This window comes from Salarias fasciatus, chromosome 3, assembly GCF_902148845.1.
Source record: "Salarias fasciatus chromosome 3, fSalaFa1.1, whole genome shotgun sequence".
Taxonomy (NCBI): domain Eukaryota; kingdom Metazoa; phylum Chordata; class Actinopteri; order Blenniiformes; family Blenniidae; genus Salarias; species Salarias fasciatus.
In genome coordinates this window covers 22,197,170-22,222,230 of record NC_043747.1, presented here as the reverse complement: position 1 = coordinate 22,222,230, position 25,061 = coordinate 22,197,170, and the positions used below count along the sequence as shown (strand labels likewise).

At 41.9% G+C, this 25,061-nt stretch overlaps 3 protein-coding genes and 2 long non-coding RNA genes across 12 annotated transcripts; 4 read left to right on the top strand and 1 right to left on the bottom strand.

The window, feature by feature from the left end:
* Positions 1–916: 916 nt before the first annotated feature.
* LOC115385987 (uncharacterized) lies at positions 917–23,382 on the top strand. The gene is made up of 5 exons (XR_003931229.1): positions 917–1,042; positions 3,013–3,267; positions 3,376–3,725; positions 12,534–12,545; positions 23,372–23,382. It is a non-coding gene; the product is annotated as an uncharacterized LOC115385987 (long non-coding RNA).
* On the top strand, positions 4,933–6,311 carry LOC115385996 (uncharacterized). The gene is made up of 3 exons (XR_003931238.1): positions 4,933–5,184; positions 5,292–5,567; positions 6,067–6,311. It is a non-coding gene; the product is annotated as an uncharacterized LOC115385996 (long non-coding RNA).
* On the top strand, positions 8,711–13,536 carry LOC115385974 (uncharacterized). 3 transcript variants are annotated; one of them, XM_030088108.1, is made up of 10 exons: positions 8,711–8,827; positions 8,919–9,179; positions 10,693–10,935; positions 11,056–11,163; positions 11,289–11,304; positions 11,387–11,484; positions 11,633–11,686; positions 11,773–11,838; positions 12,146–12,205; positions 12,402–13,536. In XM_030088108.1, the coding sequence occupies exons 3-10, from the start codon at positions 10,764–10,766 to the stop codon at positions 12,473–12,475; spliced, it is 648 nt and encodes a 215-aa protein (XP_029943968.1). In that variant the 5' UTR covers positions 8,711–8,827; positions 8,919–9,179; positions 10,693–10,763; the 3' UTR covers positions 12,476–13,536. The 3 variants fall into 3 exon arrangements, with proteins under 3 accessions (XP_029943968.1, XP_029943970.1, XP_029943969.1); XM_030088110.1 differs by lacking the exon at positions 11,633–11,686 and having other exon boundaries at positions 11,396–11,484; XM_030088109.1 differs by lacking the exon at positions 11,633–11,686.
* LOC115385976 (probable ubiquitin carboxyl-terminal hydrolase 5) lies at positions 15,592–21,446 on the bottom strand. Of its 6 annotated transcripts, none has more exons than XM_030088113.1 (12): positions 21,251–21,446; positions 19,896–20,933; positions 19,692–19,797; positions 19,253–19,362; positions 19,097–19,166; positions 18,921–19,008; positions 18,687–18,815; positions 18,511–18,608; positions 18,358–18,392; positions 17,119–17,155; positions 16,888–16,919; positions 15,592–16,805 (listed from the first exon to the last, which is right to left on the bottom strand). In XM_030088113.1, exons 5-12 carry the CDS (start codon positions 19,120–19,122, stop codon positions 16,654–16,656), a joined length of 597 nt encoding a protein of 198 aa, XP_029943973.1. In that variant the 5' UTR covers positions 19,123–19,166; positions 19,253–19,362; positions 19,692–19,797; positions 19,896–20,933; positions 21,251–21,446; the 3' UTR covers positions 15,592–16,653. The 6 variants fall into 6 exon arrangements, with proteins under 6 accessions (XP_029943973.1, XP_029943972.1, XP_029943974.1 ...); XM_030088112.1 differs by having other exon boundaries at positions 19,692–19,794; XM_030088114.1 differs by having other exon boundaries at positions 18,921–19,003; positions 19,692–20,933.
* Positions 21,648–24,991, top strand: LOC115385968 (uncharacterized). The gene is made up of 5 exons (XM_030088098.1): positions 21,648–21,840; positions 21,937–22,037; positions 22,475–22,627; positions 22,758–23,139; positions 23,291–24,991. Exons 1-5 carry the CDS (start codon positions 21,684–21,686, stop codon positions 23,368–23,370), a joined length of 873 nt encoding a protein of 290 aa, XP_029943958.1. The 5' UTR covers positions 21,648–21,683; the 3' UTR covers positions 23,371–24,991.
* The last annotated feature ends 70 nt before the right edge of the window (positions 24,992–25,061 follow it).

Here is a 25,061-nt window from a genome sequence, read left to right as displayed (position 1 = left end):
TAAAAGTCATGATAAAATCTTTTCACACATTTTCAACGCTGTGTTCAACCTGTCAGGCTGCTGAGCTGAGATAACAAAACAAGATGAGCAAAAAGAAGAACTTATATTAAAATGCAGCATTTCTATGAAGCGTCACTCACAGTTTACTGACAGTTCTTCTTTTCTCTCTAATGCTGAACTTTTCTTCTTCACACAAAGACTTCCTGTGATAAAGGCTGCATGTCAGAATGGGAGGCAGGTTATTCTCTCATCTGTGGTTTTTCTGTGAGTATTTCACACACAGTCGGGTTTCAGTGAGAAGAGCTGAGTTTCTTTCACTTGTTGGATTTTCTCATTATTGGGATTCAAGTTAATGTTACACACCAACCAGTCAAAGTCACTGAAGCTCTAATGTCTTCATGTTTCATCTTTATTTCAGTGTTTTGTGTCCTGCTCTGCAGAGGCTGTGCTGCAGGTGATTCATTTACACTCTCCTCTTTCTTTGTTACTGCTGCCTTTTATTTAGGTTATTGACATTTATTTCACTGCCGTTGTTTTTTACATGAACGACTGAAACAGAAGAATCTTTAAAAATGTGATTGTTGTATCAGCTACTTCTACAGGAGTCAGTGTGTTTTGACTGGATGCATGTTGGCTGGTGCTCCACCTCACAGTGAAAACTGTCCAGTCCAGGGAGCCTTTCCATGTGGAGTTTGCATGTTGTCCCTGTGCATGTGTGGGTTTTGTATGAGGACTCCAGCGCTGCCTGTGTGCTTTGTTTTCTATTTGTTTCCAGGTGCTGTGCTGAAGATTGACCCTGTCTGGTCGACGCTTTTCATTGGAGAGGTTGTTACTCTGACATGTGACATTGAAGGAGCAGAGGCAGGCTGGGAATACAGTTTCAACAAAGATCAACAACAATACTCTCCTGGTTACCAAACAACTAAGTACTACAGATTCAACATAACTTCCTCAAATGATGGTGGTGAATATGATTGTGTTGGTCGTCAAAAGGGTTCATCTGAAACAGAGAAAAGTGAAACTGTCTCTTTTACTGCAGCAGGTGAGTCCTGAACATTTGATCAACATGACCAACAGCAGGAAAACAGAACTTTGTTCTTCACTTTATCATCATTCTGACACACAGTATAAGCTGTACTGATCCTGTGGTGTCAGTACTGTCAAACTTGATCCCTGACTAATATTTTCTCCTGCATACTGCATGGTGCTGCAGTGATTAGTACTGTTACCTCACAGCAAGGAGGTCCTGGGTTCAAATACTGACTTGGCCTTGGGGCCTTTCCGTGTAGAATTTGCATGTTCTCCCTGGGTGTACCTGGGCTCCCTCTGAGTGCTCTGGTCAAAAACATGCATGTGAGGTGAATTGGTGACCCTAAAGTGCCCATCAGTGTGTGTGTGTGTGTGTGTGTGTGTGTGTGTGTGTGTGTGTGTGTGTGTGTGTGTGTGTGTGTGTGTGTTCTCGTATTTCTTTTTTTTTTTTTTTTTTTTTTTTTTTTTTTTTTTTTCACCCTTGTCCTGTTCGGTAGCTGGGGCGTGCAATATTGTATGATTGTAGCCTTTTACTATCCGAACAGATTTTAATATTAGCAGCAGGATGAGACTGAGTCTCCTCCTGCTGCTGCCTTTATTTAAAGCTGGCATCCGGCATGGCTACCGGACAGGACCGGGACGGAAATGCTCAGAGAGCAGGGACAGAAAGAGAGAAAGATAAAGAGAGGGAGAACGGAAGGGCGGGGGGGGGGGGGGGGGGGGGGGGGGGGCACAACCTATGTACAAAGTGTTCTCGTATTTCTATCCTTGTTGGGGCCAAATGTCCCCACAAGGATAGCAAAACGTGAAACGACGTGCCTTGTGGGGACCTTTTTCCGGTCCTAAGTAGGAGAAACAGTGTTTTCTTGACCATGTTGTTGTTACTGAAAAAAGTAAAAGTGCAAAAACATTTCTTTAGGGTTAGGCTTTGTTGTGGTGTGGGTTAGGGTTAGGGTAAGGGTCAGGGTTAGGGGCTAGACATGAATGGGAGTCAATGGACGGTCCCCACAAGGATAGAAATACAAGACTGTGTGTGTGTGTGTGTGTGTGTGTGTGTGTGTGTGTGTGTGTGTGTGTGTGTGTGTGTGTGTGTGTGTGTGTGTGTGTTCTGGCCCTGTGACAGACTGATGAAGTGTCCAGGGTGGACTCTGCCTTCACCCACATGATTCTGGGATTGGCTCCAGACCCCTGACCCTGAAAAGAACAAGCAGCCAGGAAAATAATGAATTAATAAGACAAATGACTGAAAAAGTGTGTGATTGTTTTTGGTGTTAAAACTGTTTTACGTTTTTAGTTCTGGACCTTGAACAGAAACATCACAATAGGGTTTTTCTTTGTCTTTATCAGCTCCAAAAACATATTTTACTAATTGCATATGTCTGTCATATTTCTGTTCCTGCTTCTCGATGTGTCTGGATGCTCTTTAAGATTGGATTTAATTCATTTTATTGAACAAATATTCTCACTGACTTAAAGTGAAAGAGTCTGTGTTCAACCCAGTGTTGTACAAGTTACTCTTCAAAAGGAATTGGTTTGATATACTTCTTCAACAAAAGTTCACTGAGTTGCAATACTTTAAAAATAACTAATTACGAGGCAAAGAAACTATTGCATTACTGAAAGAAAAGTGTTTGAATATGTCAAATCATTTCGATCCCCTCTCATGGAACTTTAAGATGTATGTTCAATTATTTATTAGAAAACTGAATATATGATTAATGAAATAAATGGACGCTTGACAGAATAAATTACAAACAGGAAATGCTACATTAATCTAAACTATTCAAATGTTGCTGTGATAATGTGAGACGAGACGCCAGTCAAATTTCATTTCTGTTAACATAGATGTATGTTAATAGATGTCTGTATATTATAATAAATTTAATAAGCTGGAAAGTTGTTTAAGAATTAAATCAACATAAAATGAAGAAACACAAAGTTTTCAGAGTTCTTTACAGGTGCATCTTGTTTTTCCATCCACAGAGAAACCCAGGGCTACACTGACATCAGGCACCAAAACCATCTCAGTCGGAGGCTCAGTGAGTCTTTCCTGCTCTGTGAGAGACTCTGATGGATGGAAATATGAGTTTTACAGAGAAACATCAAACACCTGGGAGACAAATGTTGAGGACAACAAAGTCAAGGTATCTAAAGGAGGAATTTACCGGTGCAGAGGAGAGAGAGAAACATCAGGTTATGTCTCTGACATGAGTGATGAAGTCAACATTCAGATAACTTGTGAGTTCAGTATTTTAATTATTACTACATTTTTCTTGATCAGCACAGAAATCCTGATGAAACTAATGTGTGTGTTTGTCTTTGTTTCCTCATATCTGGTGGAAACAGTCACCAACAAGCCTGTCATAACACGACAACCCAGCTGGTCTCAGATATTCCAGGGTGAGGAGATCACTCTGACATGTGAGGTCCAGGGAGGAGAGAAGACTGACTGGAGGTATTACTGGAGGAGAAATTCAGTACCACTTCAACAGAAGAATGAAAAGGTCTTAAAAGTCACTGCTTCTCAGTCCTTCAATGAAGAGTATAAATGTATGGCCACACACAAAGATGACATCTACTCTTCAACCACATGGAGTGAAGCCTTCACAGTGTCAGTGTTACGTAAGTGATGCTTGTTGGTTTTTCTTGTGTTTGTTAGATTGATATTCAGACAATGAGATAATAAAATGTAACCGGTTGGCTGTCAGTTTCAAAAGTGTTAATCATGATAACGTAATTTAGGGCTGTCAAATATTTAATTTTTGTATCATGATTAATCATAGAACGAGGATTAGGATGATCATTTGGCTCGAAGAAACAAAATTGGAGAGAAAACTTCAAACTGTTCTGAATCTCTTGTCTATTTAATGCTTTTTTCTTTGTTTTTATTTTATTTTATTTTATTTTACTTTATTTTATTTTATTGTCAGTGTAATGTTTTTTCCAGCCCTGTGCAGCATAAGTGAATTTGGAGTCGGGATGGAAATTGTTAGCGATTTAGCGATTCCGATTCCATTATTGATACTGCTTATCGATACGATTCTCTTATCGATTCTCATTGAGTGAGAAGTGAAATAATACAAACAGGTGTTTGCATTAACTCTTTTATATCCTAATCCTGAACAGAAGAAAAAAATGTCCATGTCATGAAAACTTTACAAGTGTTGCAAGTAGCGTCATCTTTTCATGTGAGTTACAGCCGAACTCTGGAGGACTGTACTTCGTCCTTGACGCCATGTTGGAAAGCTCAAAACCAAATTACATTATGTATGTATGTATGTATTATGTTATGTATTCTACCAGAAGAATAAAAAAAAAAAAAAAGAAAACAATGTTGAGGCAAAAAGACGACATAGATTTTATTTTGAAATCACATATTTAGGGACATGTATCTACTTTCCTTCTGGTACCCGACTTGCTTGTGTTTCCATTGACACGGCAGGGCTCCGAAGTCAGGAAAATTCTGCTGTTGCACTGAGGCTACTGTGAGCCCGGCGAGAGCCCAGCGTTACGCTCCACACATGGCACGTCGTCACGCACACAGCGGAACCAACAAGCAGAACCATCAAGGAGACAGACAAACAATTCCTTGGAATCGAGGCAATCCAGTTTTTACAGTTTTAACATGCATTCGCTACAGAGATGGAGGTTTGGGCTGCTTTCGATTGTTGGGCGGTTTTAACATTAGATTTGGGACAGATCTGGCAACCTCCATCAGCTGACAGCAGACACACCGAGGCAGTGTGAGTGACAGAGCTGTGGAGTCAGACCGGACACGCACGGGCATCCAGTGTGAGCCCAGAGTAAAAAATTCATCATCTGATTAAATCAACATAAAATGAAGAAACACAAAGTTTTCAGAGAGTTATTTACAGGTGCGTCTTGTTTTTCCATCCACAGAGAAACCCAGGGCTACACTGACATCAGGCACCAAAACCATCTCAGTCGGAGGCTCAGTGAGTCTTTCCTGCTCTGTGAGAGACTCTGATGGATGGAAATATGAGTTTTACAGATCAACATCAAACACCTGGGAGACAAATGTTGAGAACAACAAAGTCGAGGTATCTAAAGGAGGAATTTACCGGTGCAGAGGAGAGAGAGAAACATCAGGTTATCTCTCTGACATGAGTGATGAAGCCAACATTTGGATAACTTGTGAGTTCAACATTTTAATTATTACTAATTTTTTCTTGATCAGCAATGAACCTTGATGAAACTAATGTGTGTGTTTGTCTTTGTTTCCTCATATCTGGTGAAAACAGTCACCAACAAGCCTGTCATAACACGACAACCCAGCTGGTCTCAGATATTCCAGGGTGAGGAGATCACTCTGACATGTGAGGTCCAGAGAGGAGAGACGATTGACTGGAGGTATTCCTGGAGGAGAAACTCACAATATCTTCAACGGAAGAACGAAAAGGTCTTAAAAGTCACTGCTTCGCAGTCCATTAATGGAGAGTACGACTGTATGGCCACACGCAAAGATGACATTTATTCTTCAACCACATTGAGTGAAGCCTTCACAGTGTCAGTGTTACGTAAGTGATGCTTGTTGGTTTTTACTTGTGTTTGTTAGATTGATATTCAGACAATAAGATAATAAAGTACAACATAATGTAACTAATATTATGTCGTTGGGCTGCCAGTCTTTAAACTGTACATGAGTCGTACTTTTTTTTTTTCTTCCAAGAACTAACTGACAACCGATCGTCTTTAAACAGATAATAGTTTTAAAATTTTCATAGTTCTTAAAATTTACACCTACATGAGAGCTTTGACATGTTTGGGGTCAAGTGAATCCAAATAACAGTGTAAAGACATGAATCATAGTTTTTGTAACTTCTCAAAATTAGATCCAAACAGATTGACAGAATGTTTATTTATTTGTTTACAACAGACTGTAATTCATCTTTCAGTTCAGGACATGTTTACTGACACTATTATCAGCAGCTCCAGTCTGTCTGAAACACTGGCTCAGTCACATCTCCACCAGACTTTATACTGTTGACATGTTTATTCTGTGACTGTTCTCAACAGCTCAACCAAAAGCTCAACTGGGAACCAATAAATTCAACATGTCTGAAGGCAGCAGAGTGACGCTGACCTGCTCAGTGAATCAACCAGCTGGATGGAAATACTTCTGGTACAGAGACTCCAAAAACTCCCTCCTGAACACACATGATACTGATGAGTATCAGAGTCAGTCTGAAGTCTCACAGGAGGGACGTTACTGGTGCAGAGGAGGAAGAGGAGGAAGAGGAGGAAGAGGAGATCCACTTTACTACACAGAGTACAGTGATCCATCAGTGTCACTAAGATAAGTGAGGAGGATTTTCTGAAGTGCAGATTCAAATACACTAAGTTATTATAAAATCCTTGTAGTTGTTGTCTGATCCACCTGTCCTGAGTTTTCCTCCTGTTTTGTGCTTTCTAACATGGACAGTCCCAAACAAGGCAACCCTGACTCTGCAACACGACAGACCACAGCTCTACCAATGAGAGACCATCGCTCTCAGATGTGCCATCGATGGAGGAAACACAGGATGGGAGTATGAGTTGGGAAACCAGCAGTTTACTCAAACCAGCAAATGTCAGCCAATACAGGATGGAGGCTCTTTCTTCACAGCACCAGGGAGAATACAGATGTAAAGGAAACAAGCTGAGAGGAGCACAGTCAACAGATTGGAGCAACACCGTCACACTGACAGTATTAAGCAGTATGTCTCATCAGATTTATGTGTGTGTGTGTGTGTGTGTGTGTGTGTGTGGTGTGTGTGTGTGTGTGTTGTGGTGTGTGTGTGTGTGTGTGTGTGTGTGTGTGTGTGTGTGTGTGTGTGTGTGTGTGTGTGCGTGTGTGCGTGCGTGCGTTTTTCTGAACCTGACACGATGTCATTCGTGGGGACATTTTTTGGGTCTCCATGAGGGGAAACAGTGTTTTCTTGACCATGTTGTTGTTACTGAAAAAAGTAAAAGTGCAAAAACAATTCTTTCGGGTTAGGCTTTGTTGTGGTCTGGGTTAGGGGTCAGACATGAATGGGAGTCAATGGAAGGTCCCCACAAGAATAGCCATACTCAACGTGTGTGTGTGAGTGAGTGAGTGAGTGAGTGAGAGAGAGAGAGAGAGAGAGAGAGAGAGAGAGAGAGAGAGAGAGATAAACAGGTTTGATACAGTTGACCACGACATCCTCCTTCACCGTCTCCAGCATTACATCGGTCTCACTGGTCCTGTCCTTCACTGGTTTCACTCCTTCCTCACCGATAGGACCGAGTACGTGGTTCCGGGGGAGGCAAAATCCAGGCCTCACACTGTCACTTGTGGGGTCCCCCAGGGCTCCGTACTCGGTCCTTCCCTCTTTCCCATATACATGCTTCCCCTTGGTCGTGTCGTCAGCAAGCATGGAATTAACTTCCATTGCTATGTTGACGACACACAACTCTACATCAAAATTTCATCCAACAGCTCTCCTGCCCCCTTTGTCTCCCCCATTAGCTCCTGCCTGGAGGAAATAGGGGCGTGGATGAGTCAAAACTTCCTGCAGCTTCATGGCTCAAAAACAGAAGCCATTCAAACTGGTACTCCTCATCAACTCTGCTCCTCTCCTCTCACCTTTTTCATTCTTTGGTCACACCATTCCCTCTCTCCCTCTGTTACAAACCTTGGGGTCAAGTTTTACCCCCACCTCTCTTATGAAAATCGTGTCGTCTCCATTTGCAAAACCTCCTTCTTCCACCTCCGTAACATTTCCAGACTGTGTTCCTCCCTCTCCCTCCCTGCTGCAGAGAAGCTTGTCCACGCCTTTGTCTCCTCCAGGCTGGACTACTGTAACACACTCCTCTTCTGGATCTCTGGCAGGAGCCTCCAAAAGCTCCAGTATGTACAGAACAGCGCTGCCAGAGTCCTGATGAGGGTGTGGAAACATGAGCACATCACTCCATCCTTCACACTTTGCACTGGCTTCCCATTCAGGCCCGTATAGAGCACAAGATCCTCCTGCACCCCCACCACTGTCTGCACGGTGTGGCCCCCACATACCTCACTGAACTGTTCACACCACACACCTCTGCCCAGACCCGGTCAGGCCATCTGCACCGTCTGGTTCAGCCCAGGACACGGCTCAAAACCATGGGTGACAGGGCCTTTGAAGCTGCAGCTCCCCGTGTGGAGAACGCTCTCCCAGACCACCTTAGGGCCCCTCAGACGGTGGAAGCTTTTAAAAAAGGACTGAAGACCTTCATTTTTAGAAAGACATGCCAACGCTAAAGTTGCTTCTACAGAATGCTGTAATGTAATGTATTGTTGTTTTTAACCCTGTGCCCATTGTAGCACTTTGAGATTTGATTTCAAATGTAAAGTGTGTTATAAATAAAACTTATTATTATTAGATGAGAAAACATTTAGACAGCTGAAGTCGTTTTTGTTTTTTGTTTTAACTCAAAGGATGAATGAATCCAGGCCAACATGTTTTACCTTTTGATTTGTAAAAATACTCTCTCTCCTCCAGGACCAAAGCTCGTCCTCTCTGTGTCTCCATCATGGTTGATTCCTGGAGCTTCAGTCACTCTGATCTGTCACACTGAGCCTCCGTCAGCAGGGTGGAGCTTCTACTGGTTCAAAGCTGTTCCAAACTCTCAGGATTCCTACACCTATGAGCCTCTACCTGGTACCAGCAGTGGACAGCAAACAATTCCTTCACAGTTCATGGACAGACACACACAGCAGGATATGCATGTTCAGCTGGACGAGGGGATCCGCCGATTTACACACAACACAGTCGTCCCACATTCGTCTGGTCTTCAGGTCAGTTTGTCTTTCTGGAACTCTTGAACTGTTGTCTTCCAGCAGCCACAATAGAATGCCATCCTTCACTGAGCCTTGATGTTTTGTCCAGGTGTTCATCCATCAGCGTCTCTCACAGTGAATCCTGACAGAGTCCAACACTTCACCTCTGAATCTCTCTCACTGACATGTGAAGGAAGCTCTTCCCAGTGGAGGCTGATCCGCTTTCTGACTGACGACTCGCTGTTGAGCTTTCTTCCTCCAGCTACAATCAATGGATCAACATATATTAAGAATGAGGCTCCAAGAAAAGCTGTGTACTGGTGTGAGTCTGGAACAGAGTTCAGCAATGCAGTCAATATCTCCACACACTGTGAGTTGTCTTTTTCTCTGCTTGTTGAGAGTTTTGAGGCTGATCCCTGAACTGCAGCTCAAAGTGTAATTTTAAAGAAAAGGTGAATGAAAACCACAGCTGGTGTGATGTGAATGTGTTTGATTTTCTGTCCTGTGATGAAATGTTGAACTGTCCAGCGTGTCCTCTGCCCTCACCCATAGGGTGACCACCCGTCCCGCGTAGTGCGTGCGCGTATAGCTTTTCAAGCACATTTCACGCGGCCCTGCAAATTGAGACCATGTCTGGCATAATCAACGCTTGCTCTAAAAAAAAGCTTGCTCACCGCACTCGCCATACACAGCCAGTGAACAACTCAGTGAACAACTGCGGTCAAGCCAGCCGGCGCTCTGACAAACACAGCAAAGTGAGCCGACCTTGTTTAGCGGTGCGCACATATTTTACGCGTTACGGTAAAAGCGAAAATGAGAGGATTGCAAAACTAACGTTAAGTGCCGCGGATCACTCTCACCTTATAATAGAAAACACATGAATATTGTTGATTAAAACCAAACTGAACAACAAAGTAAATGAAGGAAAGCTGTGCTAATGCTGATTTTCAGCCAATCGGTCAAATGAACTGGGAGATATTGAGCTACAATACTTTATCTCTCTTACAAATAAAATTAATTAAATTAATTAAAATTAAAATAAAATTGTTGCAATATTTAAAGCTAAAACAACGAGTTGTGTTTGAAAAAGACACTACAGTAATGGGATTCACAGGTGATTTGGAGTAAATAGGTAAAGTAACCTGCAAGCTATTAAGAAAAAAACTCTTTTTTCATAAAAATATTAATAAAAATTAATACCAGAGCAAACAAAGAGGTGTGTCTGAACCAGACTGTGTAGTAATGTGATTCGCAAGTGATTTGGATTCAGTACATCAAATAACCTGGGAGTTACTGAGCTAAACTACTGTATTTTTCCTAAAAATATGAAAACAAATGATTGAAAATATCAAAAGCTAAAACAAAATGACGTGTCTGAATCCGACACTGCAGCAATGCGATTCACAAGTGATTTGGAGTCAATCGGTCAAAGAACCTGGGAAAAGCAGAACACAATGAAAGCTCAGGACTCATTAACAAGGGAGGCCTGTTGTGATCAGACAGCAGCAACTCCATCTGTTCGGGGAACAGGGCAACAAGAATTAACATTAATACAGCATGTAAAGTGGGATCTGCTGGAACTTTGTATACCGGTATCAGTAAGTGAGTAAGTCTGCCCGCTGGGTAGGGGCGCCGCCACGCTGGGCGGAGTCCCACATTGTCCCTCAGAATCATACCCCTTTGTCCCCCATTGGACTCATTAGCAGGTGGTCACCCGACTCACCCAGAGTCTGCTGAGATTTAACTCCAGCAGCCTGGAACATTCAGTATGATGGAGTGCTACAGAAGATGGACAGATGGATGAAAAACACCAACTTATCAGTGTGTATTTTCCATCCTCATCATCTCATCTTCTAATGAATGAACTGAACTTTGTTTTCCAGCTGATGGCGTTATCCTGGTGAGCCCTGTGTATCCTGTACCTGTGGGAGAGTCTGTAACTCTCCTCTGTGTCATGAAGACTGGAAATATTCCCTCTGATGTGTTTTTCTACAAAAATAACAAACTCATTGAAAATGAGACACGAGGAGAGATGAAGATCTCTGCAGTGTCAGAATCAGATGAAGGTTTCTACAAGTGTCAGTACAATGGAAGAGAATCAGCACAAAGCTGGATGGCTGTTCAGTGTAAGTCATCGGCTCATTTCTTGTTTTTGTTGTTGTTGTTGTTACTATGACTGTAGTAATTATGATTATTGGTACTAGTGATAATATATTGTTTTTTTCAAAACCCATTGATCCCTACAGTTGTATCCAGGCAAAAGGGTTTTCCGATGTGGACTATTGGGTTGATTTGTGGACTTTTGCTGCTTATTTTTCTGCTGCTGCTGTTGTGCTGCTGCAGAAAGACAACAGGTCAGACCTCTATTTCTTACATTTCACCAAATCAAAAGATATATTCTGATTCAGGATCATGTGTCAAATTAGAGATGAAACAATTGAGATTTTTGAAAAATGAATCTGAAATGTTTTTTTCACAGACTCATGCTTCAACAGGTTGGTATGATGCTTCCTTCTTTCTTTAGAACAAACTAAAATTGTGCTCCTTGTTAAATGCGCTCTCTTAAAATATTTTGAGGGTTAACAGGTGTCAAAGTTCGCAGCAGAGTCAAACTACAGACCACAGCAGCAACCAGCTGGAAGATCAATGCAACACATACGCTTCTCCGTTCCAAGGTCAGCTTTAATACAAACTATTTTCCAACAATGTTGCTGTCCACTCAGTGATGTTCATCGCTGTGAAGCAATCCCTGCATATAAAGATAATCAGTTAAATGTCAGTGTTTGGAACAGTCAGAAACCTCAAAATATAAAACTGTTTCAGGTGAATCTGATAATGTGACATATTCTTCAATTAAGCTTAAAAAGGTCAAAAATGGTGCGTATTGGATGCAGATTAAAATATATTTTGCCATGGCACAAATACATCTACTAGAATGAGTGAATTTTATTTCATTCTCACAGTGAAGAAGAAGAAGGAACCAGAAGAGAGCACTGTTTATGCTGATGTGAAGACCACATCATCTCAAGGTTTGATTAGAACAAAACTAAGATGATCTGTCTTTTGATCTGTCAAACATACATTTGTTCTCCATATTAAACCAACCGGTAAAGAGCATCAGACAGCTGCTGTACAGAGTGAGCAGGGTTGTTCGCTGCATGTTCAGCCTCCAGTGGAACTTAAAAAAATAACCGAGCTGCTGCTGTTCTCCGAAGCTGGAACCAAAACGTCTAATAATAGTTCAACAGCAAATTAGAAAACAAAGGTGGAAATGTTGGTATGTGTTCACCTGCAGAGTTTGACATCCTTCCTTTTGCTTTGTTTCCTGAATTTCAGATGATGAAGTGACCTATGCTCAAGTAAAGCCCAATAAATGTAACGCAAAAGGAAAGAAAGGTACGTGACGTCTACATCCATGTCTGCTTCTGTATGTATATTTTCAACAGGATCATCTCAAAAAGAGAGAGATGAGACGCCTGCATTTTTTCCATTGATATTTATTGTTTCAGTAAAATTCAGGAAATGTTCAGAAATTTTATGGAACCGTTGTTTTTAAGTTAAAGAATGATATGAATCCTACATTTGTTTGTAGGGAGGACAGCTCCAGCAGCCGCTGAAGAAACAGTTTATTCAGAAGTCAAAGCAGAAACCACTCATGATAACTGAGCAACGGAGGAGACTTCATCACCACCACCGACAAATAACTGCATCCAGATTTATGGAGAGTCTCCACAATGTCTATACTGAGGAAGGTGGAAAAGAGGGAAACACTCTGATCTATACTTCTTTGACCTGATCAATTATCCCTTTGAACTGAAGATAAAATATCAAATAAATGTATTTTAAAAGTGAAACAGAGCCGTTAAGTCTCAACCACTGAGAATGAAGCTCACACATTAACTTAGAACTAACTCTGTTCGTAGTGGATTTTAGATCATTAATGAATATGTTAGTATATTATTTCCAAATGGTTGACAGGGAAACTGTATATTAAATTTGTGGAGAAGTGATTCCAAGAAGAGTTTCTGTAGATAATGATGCTTAAACAATATTGTACATTTTGTTATATTTGCTAAAACCATTTATCTTCTTTAGAACAGAATAGAATAGAACTTTATTTGTCATTGTAACAAGTACAACGAAATTGCGAAGCCCTTCAGTCAGTGCAAAGACAGACATAAATAAGTAACGTAAAAAATGAAGTAGATAAAAAAGATCCATATAAATATATAAATAAATAAGATGCATACAATGCAAATAAAATAACATCAGTGCAGGTGCAGACAAACTGCCATCGTTTGAGTGCATTATCCTTCCATTTAGCCTTTGTTCAGGATCCTAACTGCTGTCGGATAGAAACTGTCCCTGAACCGATTTGTTCTTGCAGTAATGGACCTGTACCGCCTGCCTGACGGTAACAGACTCAACATGTGGTGACCAGGGTGAGAGGGGTCCTGGGTTATTTTCCTCCTCGCCTCTCGGAGGCAGCGGAGTGATTCAGCTAAAACCAGATTTTTTTTGTAACATCAAACTTGGTGTTTGAATAAAATTGATCATATGTTTTTACATTCTGATGTACAGAGCTGTTATTCACTATATGTAATGGAAAGTTTGTCTTGATGTTATGATCAGCAGTTTTGAAATATTTTTAAATATTAGAAGATGTGATCAGTATTTTGCTTTATAAACAATAGATGAAACTGATGAAGGTATCAAACTTTTCCTGTTCAAAGCTCCTTGATGGCATGACTGAACTTGTTTTTTTCTTCCTATTTATTGGATTTTAACAGTTAAAAAGGAAAAAAAAACCTTGAAATCAACATTATGAAATATATTAAAACAAAACAGTGCTGTGTTTGTTTGTTTTGTTTGGAGCAGAATTTCATTCGAAGTGCTCAGCAGGAAACAAAAAATCATTACAATCCAATATAACACAATACAATAACAAAACAAATTTATATTCACTGGAAAGGGAGTGGGATGAAGTAAAACTTATTATCTTCCACCCCTCCTCACTTAAACTCGTTAATATCTTTAAATTTTAATAATTTAGAATTTGCAAAAAGTATGTATGTTCTCTGTAACTGACACCATGTATTATTCTTATTGCTTTCTTCTGTAAGATGATAAGAGGGTGTAATGCTATTTTATAGGTATTTCCCCATACTTCTGCACTAAAGTAAAATATGGCAAAACTAATGAACAATACAGGATACGCAATGAATTTTATTTAAGTCATGTTTTGCCTTATTACTGAAATACTTCATGAAACTTTTCTCTGAACATGGCTTATATGTGATTTCCAGTTAATTTTATCATCTATTAATACTCCTAAGAGTTTTATTTCATTTACTATTTCAGTAATTTTATCATCCAACTTAATTTCAACATCATTTGTTCCCATGTAACACCATTAACTTGGTTTTCCCCAAGTTTAATAACAATTTGTTTCTATCTGACCACATTTTAATTTTATTCAATTCTGTATTCATTTCCTGCTCTAATGCCTGGATATCATTCCCAGTGCAAGAAATAGTTATATCATCAGCAAACGAAACTAACTTAAAGCTCGTGTCCGGAGTTTCCATTTGTTTACAATGTATGTATCATTTCTTAACAGAGCTTAAATGTGTTAGTCTGGTTCGATACTATAATATTAGCATAAAGCAAAATAAAAATGTATTTATGAGCCCTGCCTTCGTCTCATAGACCCCCGTGTTATTCGAAAAAGCGCCGGTCAGCTTCAGCCAATAGATTTCAAGCTTCCGCTTTGTCATGCTGTCAATCAACATGTGCGCACAGCCAGAGAGCACGCGCACTCGCCCAGGCAGAGGTGAGTTAGCTACGCAGCAGCCGCCCCGCTTACCTCAGATCTGGGTTTCCGTTATCCGGTAATTACCGGACTTTGACCGGTAAAATCTGCCGAAGTCCAACATATTTTAACACCGCTGGTCAAAATGTCCGGTGAAAAATATTCCCTCCAAGCTCAATTTTTATTTGAATATTCCCTCCAAGCAAAGTTTAAATTAAAAAAGGCAATTTCCACATCATTTTATTAAAAAGCAACAACAATAAACCCCAAATCTTATCTTTTTCAGGCGGAACTAAACTTTTAGCACATGTTTCCTTACTCCGACAAAGCGTGCAGTACAACAATACAACGGGAGACTTATGTCGAAACAGGCGATACTTAAAGCGATACTTCAACATTTTGGCAAATTGGCCCATTTAGTGCAATTCCTTAGTCATTTCGAACAGCATACTTACTTTTTTTAGTGAGGGCGAGCTGTTGTTTATTCAGAGATGAGTCAGGGAAGGTTTTCAGGACGGACACAATGGAAGTGGATGGTATTTTTGTTCCCCCTCGTCAAACTCATCAAATACACAATTCAACAACCCCAAAACACTTTGGTGGACACGTTATAATCCGCACATTCACTAAGCTGTGAAATATTAATGCAAAATTACCAGATTGAGTTGTTTATGCGAAGATTGCTAAGACGGAACTACTTACTAAACATGGCATCTGGGCGTAGTGATTTCAAAAGAAAAAGTAGTTCCCAGTATTTGCTTCAGTGTCGTAACGCTACAATATTATTTGTTGGTGTTCCACAGCGTAGTGAATGTGGGGATTATAACATGTCCACCAAAGTGTTTTGGGGTTGTTGGATTGTGTATTTGATGAGTTTGATGAGGGGGAACAAAAATACCATCCACTTCCATTATGTCCATCCCGAAAACCTTCCCCGACTCACCTCTGAACAAACAACAGCTCGCCCTCACAAAAAACAGTAAGTATGCTGTTCGAAATGACTAAGGAATTGTGCTAAATGGGCCAATTTGCCAAAATGTTGAAGTATCCCTTTAAAGAATTTTTTACTCAACAAAATAGTTCAGAGCCCCAGCACCCGACCCCTACCCCGTCAGACCAAGGGAACCCGCACACCGAGGTGTGGAGCCCCCCAGGCCAGCCGGGAGCACAGTGACCCCAGCAGAGAACCGGAACCAACTCCCAGTGTGAAGGACCCCCGTCAGGAAACACTGGAGTTAAACAGCTACAAACTTAAGAAGATATGATACAAAGTTAATAGAAAAGATAACATTGTAAAGTAAAAAGTAAAATAAGTTATAAGTACATAATAAAATAGAACAAATAAACAGAATAGATACATAGAAAATAAGAAAATGATGGAAATAAGAGCTATCAAAGGTCAACTATAAAGATCAATTAAAAGCCAGATGAAAAAGGTGTGTTTTTAACCTCCCTTTAAAAACATCAACAGTCTCTGTGGTCCTGAGATTCTCCAGCAGGTTGTTCCACAGGCGGGGGTCGTAATGGCTAAAAGCCGCCTTGCCATGGGTCTTGGTTCTGGCTTTTGGAACACACAGTAAGCCGCTGCCAGAGAACCTCAGGGCCCGCCAAGATTGATAAGGTAAAAACAGGTCAGCTAAATAAGAAGGCGCAAGGTCGTTAAGACATTTAAAAACTAATAAGAGAACTTTTAAATCGATCCTGAAGCGGACAGGGAGCCAATGCAGCGACTGTAAAACCAATGTAATGTGGGCCCGCCCCCTGGTCCTCGTCAGCACGCTGATGGGTGATACAGGAGGCATTATCTCTCGCTTGATTGTTTTTACTGAGAAGGAGGCATCTTATGTCCACTGCATTGTTCCTAAAAATTACTTTGCCACATCTAAAAAAAATGTACAGTATTTCAATAGAGCAGAGCTGTCAGTGATGAACTTAACATTAAAGACAATCCCGCAATTACATGAAATCTCTCGTCTCCTCAGATTCTGCTTCAAAAGCTGAAATGATCATGTTTCTGAGCAGTTCTTTCACTTCACTCTGTGAAGTAAACACAAGATAATAAGTACCACAAGTAAATTATACTGCCATACACAATGATGAAGACCAGATTCCTCCTAAATCTTTGCTTGTGGGGATTGGGTTTGTCCTCCTCTTCGATGAACTCCTCGATCTGACTCTCTGAAGCTTCAAAGAGATGAGAAGCACATTCAGACTCTCTCCATCACTTCTGTCTGGAATGATTTCCTTCATGTTTCTGTCAACTCACCTCTGTACATGAGCAGATATGCAGAACTGGAGCTGCTCAACAAAGACAGATGGATTAAAAGTTGCATTATGCACCTTTAGAGTTTTGTAGTTTAATCCAAACTCTACTTTATCTTTGATCATGAACAGCTGAGCCAGCACTCAAACATGACACACGTCACACTTTGCCATTTAGAAACTATTTTAAATGTTCATTACAGAAACAACCAACAGTCCCGACTCGAGGCCTCACATGTTCGACTTCATTGATTTCACTGTTTCAGCCATTTCTGTGAAAACAGACAAATGTTGCTGTGTACATGAAAAACTTCTGAAAAACACAAAATGGAACCAGGGCCTCGATTTATTCCACTTCAGTATAACTTGCTTTAAAATATGTGTTTTTATAAATTCATATATATATTATCCTCTACTTGATGCATTTCATCTTGAATTCTTCTTGAATTTAGAAGCCATAAACGAAAAAGAATATTTTTTCCTGCAGCTCTCTGGTGCCCCCCAGTGGAGGTCAAGTCTTGTGGTTTAATTTTTACTCAATGTTGGATAACAGTTATATTTCTAGTGGTACAACACCGAACATGTGTCCACATTCAAGTATTTACTACTGGTAAAATGACTGCTGTAGTTCAGATCTGTTCATAATATTTTAAAATCACTGAAGTCCTGGCAGAGTAAAGAAAAAACGTCTGGCACCAAACGGTGATCGCAGTGTTTTTAATTAGAGGAATACTCTGAAGATTTTCGACCCACGCCCTATCCCTATCATTGACAAAGTTAGACAAGCTCATAAATACCTTTTTTGTCTCTTCATCCAGTGGCTTGTTCCCAGCTGTTAGCATTGTAGTTAGCTTAGCTCAATTGCTGGAAGTCAATGAGGAACAGAGCCAGACTGATCAAAGTGGACAAAATCCTATAAACATTTTATATAAAACATTTTAAAAGACGTGTTGTCTTTTCAATCCGTTAAAATAGCGTTTTGATACACAGATCTGCACACGCATAGTACGCCGTGGAAGAATATACCGGCGCATGGCGGCCGAGTCTATGGCTTCTACTTCTGTGCTCCGGTATATCCTTCCAGAGCACTGCGCATGCGCAGGTCTGTGTGTATCAAAACGCTATTTTAACGGATTGAAAGGATAACGCGTCTTTTAAAATGTTTTATAACCATTCGCATTTACTTCACGTGCTACAACGCCGTCCCCTGGACCACTGGAAGGAGTATTTTGTCCACTTTCGTCAGTCTGGCTCTGTTCCTCATTGACTTCCAGCAATTGAGCTAAGATAACTACGATGCTAACAGCTGGGATCCAGTCACTGGACGAAGAGACACAAAAAAGGTATTTGAGCTTGTCTAACTTTGTCAATGATCGGGAAAGGGCGTGGGTCAAAAATTTTCGGAGTATTCCTTTAAATATCCTCTCGCACCATATAGTTTGAATTCCACTTCAAAGACTTTGTGAGAACATACCTGTAAGTCTCATTGCTTCCAAACTGTTTCTCCACCTGCAACCAGCAGCAAAAGAAAGATCCATATAATCAAAATATGTTTTTGTTTCATAACTGCTTGCACAGAACGGTTTGAAAATTGATCTCTGTCACTTGAGTGTCGTCACAGTGGTACCAGGTGTTGTCCTCCCTGCTCCAGACGGTGGCGGTGTAGTGTCCACCTCCGAGACTGCCCATGTGATTCACCATCCCGTACAGGGTGTAGCTCTTATTCTAACATGACACAGAGGAAGACCAATGAAAATACCTTCTTTTTTAAATGGAAATGTTTTACAGGAGTCCTCTGCTTGCCATCATCTGGATTTCAAACGGCACTTCCACACAGCAGTTTGACTTCACGTCTGACACAGTGTTGAAGTCAAAGTGAAACCTCTTGAGGAGAAGAGTCATGATTTGAGGAAACTCCACCATCACATGTTCCTACCGAACAAAGACAAGCCCAACAAACAGGCAGGATTCATTACATGAAGTCAGTGGTACAAACAACATTTCAATAACAAACAGGAAGTTTTATCAGTCCTGTACAGCTGATGCTGGAGAACTCGCACTGCTCCCCTCTGTCTTCTGGCTGCATTCTCTGCAGTACACCATGTCGTCTCCAGTGTGTTCTGTCCTGAGGAAAAACTCACTGAAACTGGTCTTCTGCAAAACACGCACACTGACCCTCCTGGAGGCAGCCGCTGCAGTTCAGAGCTGCTCACCTGCGAGGCCTCAGGACTGACTTCATTAAAATCCTCTCCAGACATTCAGCAGCGTCTCGCTGTTGATAAACTGCACACGATAACAGAGCACGTCAGGATGACTCCCACTGATGTTTCTCTTTGGTGTTTCTTTGTGCTGCTAAGTGGTCGACATACCGTCCTTAAAGCCCAGACTCTCAGTGATGTTTTCTGTTCCACATGATCCTTCTTTGAGGTTTGTGAAGATGACTTCCAGCTGCTGATCTGAGGTGTTTTATGGATCCAACCTTTATAGAGGAGAAAGCTTCTGTTCATCACAGAACTCCAATTTCAGATTCTCTGAAGTGACTGCCCATTGGTATTGATTATCAATACTTTGTCATTTAACATTTTAATTCTGGGCTGTGAAACAGAAGGCTTTTGTTTTTTCCATTTCATTGTATTTGCACCTCAAGATTTTATGTATTGTGGCAGTATCTGTACACTAGGTGGCAGTGTTGATTCACTCTCATCAGTAAACCCAGCAGCACATCTACATGATACTGAATGTATATTTTTAAACTTCTTAAAAAGTGTATAGAGAGAAACGCAGCACAGAGAAGACAGCTCTTCATACCTGTGGTGGATCTCAGGGGTCATGAAGAGAACCTGCAGGATGCTGCTCAGATAACATGTGACTCCCTGGTTGATCAGCGGGTGACGGGGTCTGAGTGGCTGAGCTTCTTTAAACAAACATATGTTGTTCATTTCCAGATCCAAATGCAAAGATCAGGCATCACTGTTAAAATCAGACCTTTACAAAACAAAATCTTTACTTCACCTCTGTTACAGATGTGACCTTTTTCCATCCCTTCTGTTTTCACCTCCTCCAGGTCTACTTGTCTGGAGCTCAGCATCTTTCTTCTTAAGTCTCCTACAAGAGTCCTCATGTTTTTTACGTCCCCCCCTTTAAGATGTTATAAATGGCCAAGCTAGGAGCGCGGGGGGGGGGACGCAACGCTTATGCGCAGGCCTATTGGGCTGATGTAAACCAGGCTACAGGTGGTGTGCGGACGAAACACGGTGCAGTACAAGAGAGTTAGTGTGCCCTTTTCCAAAGGAAAAGGCAGTTTATGTAACAAAAGATATAAACAGAAGCAACGACACAATCTTTACAAATTTTAACACAGATGCCAGAACGCAGCCAGCAGGCGTTAAAAGGCTGGCAGAAACAAAAATGGGGAGAGCTAATGGAGGGCAGGAGGACGTTAGGAGAAGGGCCCTGTGGGCGGTGCCACTAAACCCAAAAACCCTAAACTTCCCCTGCACCTCGACCCTGTGACCCTAACTATCTTAACCAGTGACCAGCCCTAACTAACTAGCTAAGCCTTAACCTTACCTACCTGCTACAGAAGATTCGTGGCAGCCGCCCACGCTTACCTAGTGTGTATAGACAGCAAGTCACCTACGTGCTGGATGTAGACCCCGGGGTGTCTTACCTGGAGCCCTTCTCCAGGGAAGAAGACAATACAGAGAAATGGGGTTGACTACAAAACACACTAGGTGGGGACAGGTAGGTGTTAACAAAAATAGGCAATCAAACAATACGGTAGTTTGATTAAGGAGGGCAAAAACAAGAAAAACTTCAAAGTGTCAAAAATGCTCTCCAACATGATTGAGTGATCTCTCCCTCTCACACACACAGACCGACCCCCACACAGGGGGTGCAAAGCTTTATATATATGGGCCGGACTGGAGGTTGATTGGATGATCGGCTGATGGGTTGATTGGCGACAGGTGTCCAGGATGATTGCTGGCAGGACAGGTGAGGTCTTGGCTGAAGGCTGGGAAAGGAAGGAAAAACACCACAACTGGACACCTGGGGGAGACAAACAGGATCAAACCCATGACACGCAAAGGCAGCAGCCGTAACAATGTTACAGAAACAAGCTGGTTTTCCAGTCCACCTCTCCGCTGAAGGTCATTCTCAGTTTTAAAATATGTAAATACAAGAACTTAATTTCACTTTGAAAACTGACCACTGATACAGAAAAAAATAAATCAATAGTGGTTTAACTTTGCTGCTTCCCACTCACACTGGACTACTGGAGACTAAAACTACTGTTTGGTTACAGCAGCAGGCCCTGCTTTAACTAGCAGTGGAGTCAGTTAACTGGTTACTAAATAAAGACTTACTGATGCTGAGTTGTTGGCTGATTTTCTTCTTCAGAAGCAGAACTGTCATCTTCTCTAACTGCTCCTCGGTCTCACACAGGTCAAGGATCTTCTTCTCTCCTCTGGGTCCCTGGACTTTCACCTGAAATCCCATTTCTGCAGGTGACTCTCTCATTAGGTGTTCAAGTCTGAGCAGGTTCTCCATCTTTCTGCTGCTGCTGCTGTTTGTCACTATTTGGTGTGCAGAGAGCTGTTTAAATGGGTTGATAAGGTTTTACTTTCTGTTTTGTTAGATTTTAGGGGAAAACCCAGCTGGTCATGTGCTCAAGAGAAGACAAGCGATTGGCAGTTTCTGGGATTTCAACTGTTGAGACTGGTAAAACATGTGACTTCTGTTAAACACCACTCCGATGTGAAGGTGAGAGGGTGTTTAGAGAGAGAGGAGACTCAGACGATGGGATCCAGTGAGAGCAGGCAGGAGGAAAGCAGTAAAGAGAGAGAATGTGTGGAGGAGCAGGAGGCCGATCAGAGAGAATCCACACCGGAGGAGAAGCGCTACGACCCGAACGATCCGACTCTGACCATCGTGGATGAAGAAGATCAACTTGACTGTGAGTCCTCAGTGGGGAGAAGACTTCATGGTGTCCACTCTGTGTCAGTCTGATACTCTGAACTGTTTTTCTCTGACATCCCTTCATCATTCACAGTTGAGTTGGACAACTTTCAGTCTCCCAGAGCTCTGATGTCTTGTGGTCACGCCGTCACCCCGACGTCTCTTACCAACTGGTGCCGCCGGCAGCTGGACCAGGTCTGTCCAAGGTTCAGGTGCCCCCCCCCCCCCCCCCCCCCCCCCCCCCCCCCCACCTTAAACAATTTATTAACCACCAGTCCACCTTCAACTCTTTATTAATCCACTAGTCCACCTTAAATCCTTTATTAATCCACTCATCCACTTTAACCTTTTATTTGTCCACGTGATAACTTCACCTTGTTCATGCACTTGTCCTATATAAGAGCCCAATTAATTTAAAAAATACAAACCGTAAGTTAAAATAAAAAGCTGTTAAAAAGTAAAATAAGCTGCATTAAAATAGAATGCAAGGGGAAAATTGAAAGAAAGTATACATTAAAAGAAGACAGAGGTGAAAAATAGTTCAGTAAGGATTAGTCTCACTAATAAAGGTTTAGTCCTTCTTTTTGTTGCCCTTTGATGGATGATTTTCTTTTCTTCTTTGACCTTTAAAGGGTGAGAGATTCTTTGTTTGTGGGATGCCTGGTTGTGATGCTCGGTGGTCCTATGAGGAGGTCTGTCGAATGGCTCTTCTGACCCCTGAAGAAATGGACTACTTTGAAAACAAAATATTCGATAACGCCAAGGACTTCTTCGGCATCAAATCAGTGAGTATCTCTTCTCCTTCCACATTCACTCAAATGTTATTATTTCTATCTTATAATTACACCAACGTAAGACAGAAATAATCAAATATTTTACCCCAGATCTGCTGACACGTTTCCTTTCCTTCTTCAGTGTCCTGGCTGCCAATCCACAGCGATGAGGAGTGATTTCACCAACCTCTGTGTTCAGTGCACGGTGTGCACCAATGACCGTGGAAAGCCGTTCTTCTTCTGCTGGCAGTGCCTGAGAGAGTGGCGAGGCCCGTCGCCGCGTACAGACCGCTGTGACAACAAAGACTGCTTCAATAAGTCCTTAAAGATTCTGATGAACTGTCCAGACATGACCTTCCTAGACGTGAAGGGGGTCACCGGCTGCCCCTCCATCCGGGCCTGTCCCTCCTGTGGCTTCCTGCTGGGACACAACAAAGCCTGGTGCAAATTCTTGGCTTGTGCTCGATGCAGGGAGGTTTTCTGCTTCGTGTGTCTGAAGAACAAAACAATCTGCTGTGAGACAAGTAACCAAGGGGCAGATATTATAAGCTTTTGCTTCTTTCTGTACCTTTTCATTCATATCTGTGCTGAAGTATGCAGATGCAAGTATGTTGCATTCACTTTTTGTTTTATTTAAATGAATGAAATAAATAAATCAAATCAAATCAAATCAAAGTAACCCTTATAACCTTTGTTCCAGCGGCGTGGCCCCAAGACAGACCTCCATACCCGCGTCGAAGTGGGAAAACTGCTAAGATTACGTTCTGCTCTTGATCTAGTGCACGGTATTTAACCTGCTGTCATGGTAACATGACGGCACCTCTGGGAAGAAAACCAGAGAAACTTTCACAGATCAGTCAGTAAATCTGCTAGTTTGACATCAATGGGGCGCTTGTAAGAAGTCATATTTACCTTGTGTTAGGAGAGGAGAAAGGGTTAATGTCTCCTGAAAGAGGGAAGACATCACTGTGCAGACACAACCTCCGGTCAGGGCAGGAAACCGACCCCTGGTGCCCTTTGACCTGAGGGCAGAAGAGGAAGATAAAACACGGCGATCATGTTTGGATGTAGGACAGAGTGCTTTGTGATATCCTTATACATATGCACACACACACACTCACACACACTTGAAGAAAACATATCTGGTTGACCGCTGTTGAATTCGTGTCTGTGTAAACCTGATGAAAAGCAACAGTATCAGAGGATTTAATGTAAAGTGGTGCTACCTGAATGCTGCCCCCTGCTGGACAGTCATCCTGATCCAGGCACCTGGATCTGGAACCTGTTTGGTCCTGTGCACCTGTGTCTGTAACAGAGACCCTCCACCGAGGCACCAGGACCCCCGGACTGAGGCTGACAGCAGGAGATAAACCAAATTACAAAAATATTAGTTAGAAAATGTATTGAGTTCATGATTACTTTTTAACTGACTTCTTTAACTGATTGACTGCAATCAGGCCCTGGTTCCATGGCAAAGTTTTCAAGTGAAAATGCAAAACTCTCCTTCTTCATGCGCACTGCAGCTGTCGTAAGAGAGGATGGTATGATGCTGCCAGCAGGATGGAGATGTGGTCGGAGAGGCCAAGATATTGTTGAGGGGAGAGCTCTGTATGCACTTTGAATGTTGGTGTACACACAGTCCAGAGTGTTGCCTCCCCGTGTGGGGATGGTGACGTGCTGGTAAAACCTGGGCAGGGTGTCCGTCCTCCGGTGCCCAGGTGGTACTCCAAAGGCGTGAAGCAGAGGACCCACATGGTCACAGAGACCAACGGGGACGTCCACGTCAAGCTGTCCCACAACCCCGGCTGGGTGGAGTCAGACTTCTATCAAGGAGAAAAGGGCAAAGTGGAGAGAGCCAAGGCAGAGGCGGCAGACAAGGCCACATCCTGACACTGTCTTTCTTGACTGAATAAAGATGTTTGGTGCTTATTGCTGATATATTCTCATTTCATGCATTCCAAGCAATTGGGGAGGACGGGAAATCTCTAAAACTGGTTTGTAGTGAGTGTTTGGCATTTTTAATATGTTAACAGCATAATTACTAGTTTGTAGGTGGATTTGAGACACGTTGCCATGTTTCTGTTTGTTGATTTGTACATTTGCTTTCGAAAAGAAACTTTTCTCAACCCGAAGTTCATTTTATGATTCTATCATGTCAAACTGGACGGTGTTATCAATAAAATCAATGATACTTGAAAGACGATACTGATCCAGACGATCCTAAAGTGAATAACTGGTCTAATGAAACCTGAAAAGATAACAGGGCTCAAACGGGTGCGCCATTTCACAATGCATTGTGGGTCGCGGTTGTCATTTTTACAGGCATCTGCTTTGGTTTACATCGTGCAGGTACAGACGCTGTACTATCAGAGACACTCAAACATTAGATAAATATGGATGCACTGAAGAACGTAGTGGATGGACTTTACAGAGATAAGCTGGACTC